The 12,350-nt window shown below is 44.5% G+C and overlaps 1 protein-coding gene across 1 annotated transcript; it reads right to left on the bottom strand.

The window, feature by feature from the left end:
• Positions 1-2,971: 2,971 nt before the first annotated feature.
• On the bottom strand, positions 2,972-9,238 carry gng4 (G protein subunit gamma 4; the record flags this gene model as incomplete). The annotated part of the gene is made up of 2 exons (XM_080781700.1): positions 2,972-3,100; positions 9,137-9,238. 2 exons carry the CDS (start codon positions 9,236-9,238, stop codon positions 2,972-2,974), a joined length of 231 nt encoding a protein of 76 aa, XP_080637826.1.
• Positions 9,239-12,350: the final 3,112 nt, after the last annotated feature.

Raw genomic sequence — 12,350 nt, 5'->3', positions numbered from 1 at the left:
GAGAGAGCTGTGAGAGGCATGATGGTGCAATGTTACAGAAATAGACGCAACACGTTTTGGGTTGCTGTTTCCTTTAATTTGTTTGATCCATCAAAGGGTTGACAAAACCTGCTTTTGAAATCCCCCCCCCCCCCCCCCCCCTCCAAAAGAAATAAAAATAAAACATTCATCAATACGGCTGCACAGGTCAACATATCTGGACCCCCAATGAGAATTGTGTGCAGGATAGCACCCAGGAGACTACAAAGAGGCAATATTTTTCATATCATAATACTTCTCTCAGTTCACTCTCAGTTATAGATAGAAATAAATCCATGCAATTTTCATCTCTAGCCATACATGAACTTCTTCATATTTCTTGTTTGAGATTTGGCACCATCTTTCGAGATGAGGTCAGTGGGTCCTGAGGTCAGTCTCAGGTTGTTGTAGGCCTACTTTTTTTTCTTCTTTATTTTATTATATATATTTTACAGGAAATAAAGACACATTATTATTGACCTGAAAACAGGTTGAGCAGAATCCAATATGTTGTCTCGGTGTCACTGTCACGGTAGGAAAGGAGCGTTATTCCTAAATGAGATGGCTATTCAAGTACCAGGAGATGTTAGTTTCTTCTTAAAGATGGAGTGCCACAATTTTTGTATTTTTCCAGTTTTTCAGGTGTCTATGAGGCGACAGTAGGCCTACTTCATGAGACACCCTGGAGTATTTTTCATGTGCAATGGTGTATTAACATTATTTATTGTAACTGTATTTAGGGTTTCTTCCTGGAGGCTGAACCCTTGACAGTCAAACGGGCCAATGAAATAAACAGTAATATAGTGACATCACACTATCAGCCCCTCCCCTAACCTCTCCCCTTTTATCATACAACTACAGCTGTTCAGGTGGATCACCACCCATCACCACCCACCAGGCAAACCAGGCATACTTAATGAACTGGTGCACGGGGCGTGCCCACATAAAAACAACATTTTAACAAATACTGTACACTTTTTTTGAAAAAAATTATATACCTCCTTATATAACAATAAGACCTGATGATCATGTTTTAGGGTGGAGAAAAAAAAATCGTGGCACTCCATCTTTAACTGTTACAGAAATCAAAAACTGTTCCAATGATGCAGAAAACCTGAACCACAGAAGGGATCATATAACATGTAAACCGACCCTTGTTTCATTGTTTTTAAAAAAGACTCCAAGATAGTATCAATAATTGCATGATTTATAAATGGGTTTTCTTCTTCTTCCTATAAGTATCATACAAGCTTAAGTAGAACTACACGTCGTGTACGTATAGTCAGTGCTGTGCAACGAATATTCCATAATACTGCTGATAATAACTATATTATTTATGATCATAACAATTCATTGTAAAAATTAGCAAATGCTATAGTATTTAACTACGATTTTCAAAGGAAATATTTGAGTGTGCTTTTTATTCTGTTCTTTTTTTCTCGTTTTTTTTTCTCTCTTTTCAAAAACAAACAAAAAAGGCTGCGGGATACCAGTGTAAAGAATACACTGTTCTCACAGGAGTTATTGGCACTGTAACGTACTGTACATACTGTACGTACTGTACATGTAACGTACTGTACACTCTAACGCTTCATTTACATACTCTCCTTTGAAGGTGTCGGCGAGCGTCAAAAATAGTCGATCTACAAGCTTCTCAGAGCGCAAAGCTTTCGGACCAAGCTATATCTCCACCACATGCAACACCTTCGCATGGCCAAGTATTAGAATCAAGCTTAAAGACTGACGGCCTCATAATAAGAACAGACAGACAGACAGACAGGGGGCTGCCAGCGAGGAGGAGCAGATAGAAACATGCAGGCCTCCAGGTTTGGCATTATGGTCAAAGGCCTTGCCATTCACTCTAAGGACAGGCAAAAATCAAGACGAATCAGGCTCAGGAAACATGCCCATAAAACAAACTATATAAACGACGTTAGAAGTTATGGGAGGGGAAGAAGGGGGGAAGAACAAAGATAACACGATCGACACCTCAAAAGATTTTGTGGAGCTAGCATGTGGCTCGTTGTATACAGTGCATGATACAGCCCGTACTGCCATGGCTAAATTAATAAACACACAGAGTGGGGGGAGGAGGAGGGAGGCACAGCAAGAATTATTCTCCATTTGAGGGTTGTGCACGGTCGATAACCCTGAAAAGTGCAGCTCACTGCATGCTCAATCACCTTCAATAAGTATAGGACATATACTTTTGTACCAGAGCCTGTTGTGTGGCGATCATCTCTGCGTTCACTGAAATACTGATGTGGAGGTATAACGCTGCCACCCAGAGGCTGTTCTTTTCCCTCCCCATTTGTAATTTGAATGTTATTGCACAACTGAAGTGCAGCATGGATACATTTGTTTTTATCAATTTAGAACCAAATTAAAATAGAAATTAATTAATCATACAGGGTTTAGATTAAAGGTTTTGACATATCTATCACACCAATAACAACTTCTGCCAAGAATAGACAGAACTGACAGTTAATATTAATAATAATAATAATAATAATAATGATGAACATAAAGCACAAGGTAAAATGTCTTTAGATAAAGGATAGAGGGGGAAATCTTTAAAACTATAAAAGGTTGGGCAGATTAGCGTTTCCTGAGGCATGTAAAGTCTAGCTAGCACGATGAAAGAAAAAGGAAATAACAAAACAAAAGCATCTCTTAACTCATTAAGCACTGATCAAGGCTGTTCTCTAATAACAAAGCAATAACAAAACCTATTTAACAAGACATGACACGCTCCATGGGTTGCCAGTTTGGTAGCTAGACTCCCCCGAAAACCTTCAGCCACCACCCGGGCAGAAGCTGACCAACAACAGTGTCCAACCTGGCAACATCTAACTCAACGCCTATTGGCCAGTAGCTCTCAGGTGTGGTGAAGACGAGAGAAGCCAGGCAACGGCTGTGCCTGATCCTGCACTTGTTGACCTATAGCAGGTCATCAGAGGATGTTGCAGAAGAACTTCTTCTCTCGGAAGGGGTTCTCGGAGGCGGGGACGGGTACGATCAGAGGGTCCTCGCGTGTGTGGGCATCGCAGTATGCCATCAGGTCTGCAGCCGCTTTGGATACCTGCGTTAAGAGAGAGGTATAACAGAGACTTATGAGCATCTGTAAGGTCAAGGATACCGGATTTTACAATTTAGGCATTACAGTAAGCAAGGTAAACACAAGGTTAGGCATAGACAGCTTGTAGTCACTGTGGTGCCTCTCGGTAACCTAGCATCATAGGTAAAACAAGAACTAGTGATGAGGCCTGGGCCGTGGCTCAGCGGTCCAGGCACCTTGGCTGGTAATCCAGTCCGGCAGTGTGCCTTTACTGAATGTCTTCCCCCCCATCTCTCTCCCCATTTCCTGTCAGCCTACTGTCTGTCCCTCCATAAAGAAAATATAAAATAAAGGCAAAAGCCACAAAGAAACATTAAAAAGTATCAGCATAAATATTATAATATCAAAAAGGTTAATAATAGTACACTGAACTACCAACTATAGGATGCCAGGTCAACAAAGGCACCTGGTTTTCTATCTAAATAGCATGCCATCTAAATTAAAATTACATTTTAACCTTTGCACAAGACAACAAGGATGGCCTGCTAGGGAAAAATGCTACAGCAAGTGCTACGGACTAAGGTCAGGTGGAGTTTGAAGAGGTGAGTCTTCAGATTGTCTGCCGTTCCAAATGCAATGGGGAGTTTGTTCCACAGTTTGGGAGCCAGAAGGGAGAAGAGTCTGGGACTTGTCAAGCGTCGTCCTGGATACAAGGTAAGGTTTTCACAGCTTCCCTGTGTTAGCTGATCTGAGTGAGAGGGAGGGCTTTTGTATGGTTACTTGGATCAGGCTTTGAAGATATTGATATTGATATTGTTTGCGTTGTAGGGCGACATCAGTGTTTTGTACTACTATGTGCGGACAGTAACTGGGAGCCAGTGGAGGGAGCGGAGAAGGGGGGAGACCTGTGGGTTTCCCCTGTGGTCTGAACTGGGAGGTTATGGAGGGAGAGGAGAAGGGGGGAGACCTGTGGGTTTCCCCTGTGGTCTGAACTGGGAGGTTATGGAGGGAGAGGAGAAGGGGGGAGACCTGTGGGTTTCCCCTGTGGTTTGAACTGGGAGGTTATGGAGGGAGAGGAGAAGACCTGTGGGTTTCCCCTGTGGTCTGAACTGGGAGGTTATGGAATAATGGAGGGGAGAAGCTGTGTCAGAGGCCATCTGATGTCCAGCCTGCTTGTTCAATAATCACCCAATAGTTTTCTCTCGAGAGAATAAAGCCCCATTAACCTCTTGAATCCATAGTGTCCCTATTCTGGGGGCGAACAACAGTCGATCTAAAAGCTTGCGACGGTTATAGATCAGCTGTTTTGGATGGAAAAAAGTAGGAGGCCTAGTACAGAGTCCTGGGGCTGTAATGTAACAGCAATGTACAGTGTAAAAGTGGGATAATAAAATAAATAAAGTTTATTTAAATAGTGTATAATAGTGTGTAACAAGTGTAGTATACCAATATATTGCCTGGATTACTGGTTTGTTTGCATTTACAAACAAATTATTAACCCATTCTGAACGGGAACCCATTTTGGTGTTATAGCATCATGTCGTGCTTTAGCTATTGAAAAATAGCAGATCTACAAGCTCATAGCGCGCCACCGAGTGGCGCGCTACGAGCTTGTAGGTCTGCTATTTTTTGAAAAATCAAAGAACGACTGACATTTTTAGAATCTGATCTCAGGTCAGAATGGGTTAATCAGACCAGTGTGTGTCCAGTGGAAACCTCGTACGAATCTGATCTCAGGTCAGAATGGGTTAAGTGGCGTACAGCCGTACACACATACTGTACACCAGTGGTTCCCCAGGGGTCCCCCAGCTAAATTATAGTTTGTAAGCATGTTCAACAGAAGTGTCACACAATACCGCCATCAAGCCAGCTAGTATTTATAATTCTTCCTTCATAACTGCATAAAAAGGTCCCCCAAAATGTAAACAGCAGCTGAATTAATCCTAGAAAGGAGATAAGTGATGTTGTGCCCAATAGAGCAGGACGCATATTCAATCAATGACCTGACCGAATGCAAACAAGAAATATAATATAACAACACCCTCTCTTGTTACACAACGAAAACAGCCTGATTGGATTATTGTCATAGTAAAGGGACAACAATTAGATTATTAAGTACACGTAGGACACGTAGGAGTAAAGCGGTAGTGCACGGTATGTCATTATAGGACCAGGGCCGACTGTAATTACTGTACAGCCTCATGATGGAAGGAGAGAGCTGGGCCTTCTAATTAGCACAGATCACATTCCTTTGGCTGATTGAGCAATTAATGAGAATATGGTGATCCCTCCGTCAGCCACACAGAGACTGCTCTTGTCTCGTTCCCCTCGTCAGATCTCTCTTAATTAAATTTAGAGAACCGGGGCCGAGGGAGCCGGCTTCCTCCTCTACTCTTTTAACCACATAAGTTATGCACTTTGTCGTACGGCGAATAGCCAAAAGGTTGCCGATCTACATGCTCACAACGTGAGTAATGAGTTTGTAGATCTGCTATTGTCACTATTTCGCATAATGACATGCCCCAAAATAGGGACGCCAGGTTGGAAGTGGTTAATAACCTGTGCTGGTCGCTGCCTTTTCTGAGGGGTGCTAGCTACTCCCAACGTCTGGCTTTCAGACATGACGCCTTGTGGCAGCCAAGTCTATGGACTTTGTTTCTTGTCTTACTCATGCGCTCCCAAAAATCAGCAAGCCCCCACATATCAACAGTGTGTAACAACATGGATTTCGAAACACATTTGTTCAACGCAAAATGCTACGTAAGTTCAGAAGACTGAATGGTGCCTTCGGTATGTGGCATGGAAAGGAGAGGACGGCATTTGCATTTCTTCCAGCATGTAGTAAATGCTGCATTCGTGGTCTGGAGAGGGCAGTTGTTTTACAGACGGGTAAAAGGGCAGAGGCTGAAGCCCCCTTTGATATCTATGTGTGGTGGTGAGTAGGGGTGATAGAGTGTGGTAAGTATCCATAACCCAGCATATAATGCTGAGAGAACAGCTTCGGGGCCCAGAGGCAATCACTCCCGAGCACATGAGCAGCATAATTCCAATCAAATGATGAAACCAGCCCTCTGGCTGCACAAATAGTAGGCTGTGCATGGAAACAGAATGTTATCAAATAGGTTCATTTGATACGTTTGGGAATGCCATATTTCAGTGTAATTATTATTATTTATTAAAGGAAGTCTTCCAGAGGAGCCCCATATTGTTTATTGAATGGATCCCCATTAGCTGACACCAGATTTATGTACAGAATCTGGAGGAGTAGGCCTAATAAAGAAATAAAAATGTTTATTAAAGGTCGGCCTCCTGGTGACGCTGTAACAGGCCGTTCAGGAAAATTTGGGGCAGAGGTTCATCGTTGGCAGGGAGTGTGTGCAAAATATGGCATCGACCGGGTTAACGGTGCCGGAGATTAGCTTGTAAGGTAACAGACCGACGGACGGATGCACACACGCCCCACAGCACAGCAGTGATTGGTTGAGCGAGTGAGCCTGAAATGACATGCATGAGTAACCATTTTGAGGTATATAAGGGGAGGTGACTGACCCCATTCATGCAAGAGACCACAAAAAGCATGGTGCGTTCCAACTCTGTGCGTTCCAACCTCTGGTCCAGCATGCTGCCTCACATCACATGCAGCTTTCTGACGTTGGATATTGTAACTTGCAATCGGACTTGCAACTCAACTGGGAACTTCAACACTAAGGTAATCAGGTACTGTACATACTGTAGTCACTATCTCCACCCAGACCTACAAGGGACTTCAGCCAAATACACCCTAATATTACTGCCACTACTGGCTATATACTGTACCGACTGCAGCAGGAAAAAAATCCTAGACAATCTCAGACAATTGACAATGATCCAACACTGGTAGACAAATGATAGAGGGCAGAGAAAAATGTCTGACAGGTCAATTGTCTTTTTGAGAAAGAGATGGGATTCAAAGAGACAGGAAGGCGAGAGAGAGACACACACACACACACACACACACACACACACACACACACACACACACACAACATCCACTCTATCAGTACCAAGAGATCTTGTCTCTCTCTGTGTGTGACACTCCAGTCACCATTCAGCATCCTTTCTGTGGGAAAATCGCGTCATGCTGTAGCCTGCAATGTCTCTGCGGTAGTCCCACAAATACACTCTCATACCCCAGTCTGCTGAAATAGTGCCAGAGAAGCTATTCTTACTGGTGGATCTAAACTAACACACCTGTCACCATCTACGCCGGTTTCAGTTGCCTTTTCAAATGCTGCGAGTCTGACAGACATGTAGTGACCGTCTGTCACACAACGTGAGCACTGATGGCAAACGCAGAGCGGAGTAACATAATGAATAGGTTCTGTATATGACAGCTAGTGCGGTTGGGAATGCCAATATCTTTCACACTGTTAAAAAGGACAGGTTTGGCATTTTGTGATGTATTACACAGTGGCAGTGTGCTTGTGTTGGCACCTGATATTGATACTGATATAACAAACATTTGAATGCATAACACATTAAATGAATAATGACTTCTGCTTTTCACCATTTTATGTATTAATTCATTACTTGCGCAAGTTGGGTATAGATTTAGTAGCTACAATGGAACAATTGCAAGACACACTCAATTTGAGTTGAGTGTCTTGCACAGAGGCCTAGCTATGGCAATCATTGAGGGTAGGAAGAAATGTTATATTTTTCCCCCAGCAATATGAACTAGTAACCCTTTGGTCACAAGCCCCTCTTTGTAACTTCTGCACAACCACTGTCATTACGTTGCAGACGTTGTCAAAGAATTCTATTCTTATTTTACTATAAGCAGTTGTGGAAGGTTTCGTGACGCCTGTGTACTGACCAGCAAAGTTGTGGCACAGCTGTAGAGTTAAGATCTGACCTGATTGGGTTTGGTCTGTTTTCTCTCAGACCAGTTGTTATCAGATGACACTTACTGTAGGTCAAAGGGTTTGTTCATTCTTGTTCCTGTTACTGTTGTGTTCTGTTCAAGAGAACACACACTTTCTATACCCAATCCAACAGAATCTGTTGCACTGGGTATATAAAGTGTGAAGTGTGAACGTATGTATGTTGTTCGGGGAGTCAGACAGTGTTCCATTGTAAACATGTACGTTTGGTACCGGGATACTTAAAATATGCTTTTAGATTGAGTTGTGGTCTCTGTCTCATTGTTGTGTCTATTATACTTCCTGAATACCCCAATGCATACGGCCTATTTCACAATCTGATGACCTCTGTTACCTAAATCGCTTCAATTTAAACCGGCTTCTAATGGGTATAGAACTTGGGGTGGCAGTGGCTTTGGAGGTAGAGGTCGAACTACAATTTAGATAAATAATGCAAATATAAAGCTATTTTTACACACTATGCTATTTACTACAAGACATAGTGATACTGTATACAGTATAATAATGGTGTGGCTTCTCGGTCCAGTCTTGATGGTAATTTATACAGATCAACACTGTTAGATACCTGACTCTGTGCTAAACTGAAAGCCCTTAATTAATGTAATTTAGGATGATACATAATTCTGTTACCAACCATACTGATTGATTGTACCGCTGGACACAAATTAATACAGACATAAAGACTAAATAGTATTTACTCAAGTCATCTAGAACATGGAGTGACATGGTTAGTAGCCTGGGATCCACCTATGCTTTCTATGGCATAGGCAGCTCCCGGCCGGATCCGCCGGGAGAATCTAGACACAGCTGCGCGACATGAGACTGATTAATTAGAGCGACAGAGAGAGAGAGGAGTGTGTGTGTGTGTACATGTGTGCGTGTGTGCGTCAATTTAACAAAGATGCAGACAATCCGATATCAGCAGAGAGTGATCGACGTTTGCGCTACTCTATGCCGAATTGAAGTGGACTCGGACCCAGACTTTTTTTTTCCTCCCTGGAAATAAAAACGTCTGGGTTTCCGAGGCTACATGGTTAGTGACATTGAACATATGCGCGCCGTGTACACATGCGCGCACGCACACACACACACACACACACACACACACACACACACACACACACACAGTCAAGTGTACCTTTATTCTATCCATGCAGGCCTCCATCTTCAGCTGCTCTACTGCTTTCCTGGCCTGGGAGATGCTGGCGGTGCTGTTGTTCGTGATGCTGCCGTCCTTCATGCTGGAACGGAAGCACAGAAGAAAAGCACACGTGAAAGACAGTTTGACTTCACTATGTCCCATTCTGACCTGAGATCAGATTCAGACGAGGTTTCCACTGGACACACACTGGTCTGATTAACCCATTCTGACCTGAGATCAGATTCTAAAAATGTCAGTCGTTCTTTCGATTTTTCAAAAATAGCAGACCTACAAGCTCTTAGCGCGCCACTCGGTGGCGCGCTAAGAGCTTGTAGATCTGCTATTTTTCAATAGCTAAAGCATAACATGATGCTAACACCAAAAGGGGTTCCCGTTCAGAATGGGTTAAAGCAACATCCTGCTGCCTCTTGCGTAATGTGCAAATTCAAAACAGGTGGTACACATGTACGCAGGGCTGTTGAGTGATATCCTCCAACGAGCACTTCCAAACTCAAACACTTAGAAAATCACACCTGTGTGAAGTAAGTGGTGCAACTCCGTGTGGGGGGTGGTCCCCGGAACTACCGGGGCCCCCAGGAACGCGCCCAGGGGGACGGGCCAGTTCCGACGAGCCGCCCTGCGTCCGAAGCGGTTGAGAAATGACAGAGTTACTGTGTGGGGGTCCCTCTGTCTGTGTGTTAGGATGCACAACAGTGACACTTGGTTTTGAAAGCAAACTGAATTCAGATGGACGGACGGAGTGCAAAACATACTCTCTGCCCATGCCTTCGGCCTGGTGGAGAAAATAATGATAATACCGGTAGATAATAAACCTTGAAAAGTGAGTTTTTATTGTGAAACAGTAAAAAATAGGAACTTGTGTACTACGTTAGTTATAGTTCCATTGATGCAAGTCCATTGATCATAACATGCTCTGAAAACGCATGCGGCTCAGCCGTCTTATACCACTGGGAAAGCTTCTGGGATGTTCAAGTGTTCAATCCAGTGTTTGATCATCCAGTAAAGGTTGAGAAGCGCTGCATTCATAGAGGCCCCAAAAAGCACCAGCAGCCTCCAGTCCTCCTTGAAGGAGGCTAAGCTCCATTCCATGCCACAACCATTATGTGCTCTCAGACATGGAACTTTAAAGCAGCTAAGCACCTACGGTATTTATTTATTTATTTATACGGAAATTATGTTTTGAATCCATTCAACGCTCAATGCCTATGGACATCTTTTAATTAAGAATCTAAAGTTAATACTTGTGTGCTTGTTCAAGCATGAATTTAAGCAGGCAAGTTGGTAAAACAATAATACATTGGAGAGTTGGAGGAGAGGTTTTTTTTAGTCCTACCAACACCTTTGGTTGGTACAGTATAGTCACATCAGTGTTTGTTTGTGACAGTGAACATTACAGTTCCACAATGCCTACGGTAGGTTATGTCCTCAGTGATAAAAATCCATTTGGGTATTATTGAGTGGTGCAACCACTCCCTTACGGAGCTATGTGTGTGGGTGTCTGGGTATGAGCGCGAAATCAGCATGGTTGTTTTTCACCACCTGTGCGCAACCTAACGCACACACGAACACACATGCACGTATTAACTGTGTATATGATGCTTTCTGGTGTGCCAGTACAGTACACTACAGTAGAGGGTACAGTAGAGGGACCGCCACACGGTAGGCTACTCTGCCGCACGGTAACTCTGTCATTTCTCAACCGTTTCGGACGTGGGGCGGCACGCCGGAACGGGCCCGCACCCCTGGGCGCGTTCCTGGGGGTCTGGAACTCCCCCAGAGACGTGCAGAGACTGTTAGAGGGGAACACCCTGAAATACCGTAAGATTTTGGACAAAAATAGCAAAAATAGCAGATCTACATAACGCGTCGCGCTGCGAGTAGATCAGCTATTTACAGCTATTTTCAGCAGTGGTTCCCAAAGTGGGGTCCGGGGACCCCTAGGGGTCCTAGAGGGAGTTCAAGGGGTTCCCCAGCTAAATGATATAGTTTGGAACCAAATAAACCATTAAACCTGACAGAGTTAAATTAACATTGATTTTACAATATAAATCGGGGGTCCCAGAGATAGAAATGCCATTATGAACTGAATCTTGTCCGTCTACTAAATCAGAGTTTCTGTATTTGTTCGGAGTAAAAAGAAGTTGCATTGTAGGACTGCTAGCTGGCTTTGGTTTGCCTTTAACCCAGATGCCAGTTAAAAAAAGCTAGTTGGCTGTGGCTCGTCTTTAGCCTTGACGCTAACGTTTTAGCAAACTTTTAGTTTAATCGTCACCTACACACTTCTTGGTGTTCTACTGGAGTGCACTCACCGCTTCCAGTTGCTGTGGGCGATAGTCCCAGTCGTGGTTTTTCCACTAGAGTGACTGGTTACTGGACCCTCAGCTCTGTCGCCACACTCCACACAAATATGCCTCCCAGGATGGAGGAAATAGGAGGTATCAAAAATGAGCTCCGCTCCATTACAAACTTGGTGAAAGACCTCCTCCTGCGAAAATCGCTCCTCCAAGGCCGGTTGAAATCCCTAGAAACCCCGGGTGCCGGCGCTGTATCCCGGGTGTCCGCCGTGGCAGCCTCTATGCCGGGGTGCAGTGCTGCGAGTACCGGCGGGCGTATACCGGGACCCATCCGCGCCGACTCCTGGTCCTCGGCGGTCAAGGGAAATAATCGGGGGTTCCCTCTCTATGACCCATCGGGGTCGGAGGCCTGGAGCATAGTAGACATGTTCCCGTGCTCCAATGCTTTCACTCCGCTCCAGGAGCTATCGACCACGGCTACTCCGACTCCAAGGAACGCACAGTGCACAGACTCGATGCCCCGACCAGCGAAGCGAAACTTCCCGGACTCCTCTGGCTCTACCTGCTCTCTCACCTCGACTCCCAAGCCCAGGCTTGACGGGGGTCGTGCAGGTAAACGACCCTGTCGTCGTTCACCTAGTAAACCCATACCAAACACTTCCCTATCGATTATCCACCCAGCGCGAGGTAAAGTGATCAGCGCTGCTCCTAGTAAAGAGCCCCCTCCCCCTCCCCGTCCCCGTCCCCCACCACCACACTCATCATATCCAGCTGCGTCCCACTCCCTGTCACTCCATACGAGATCAGCTGCATCGATCTCCCCAGATAACACACACCCCCACTGTTTTACCCCTCCTCCTGATTACATTCTCTTAGGTGATTCCGTGATTCGAGGG

Source organism: Protomyctophum bolini (genome assembly GCF_963924005.1).
Source record: "Protomyctophum bolini genome assembly, chromosome: 14".
NCBI classification, from domain to species: domain Eukaryota; kingdom Metazoa; phylum Chordata; class Actinopteri; order Myctophiformes; family Myctophidae; genus Protomyctophum; species Protomyctophum bolini.
This window is presented reverse-complemented; position numbering and strand designations above follow the sequence as displayed.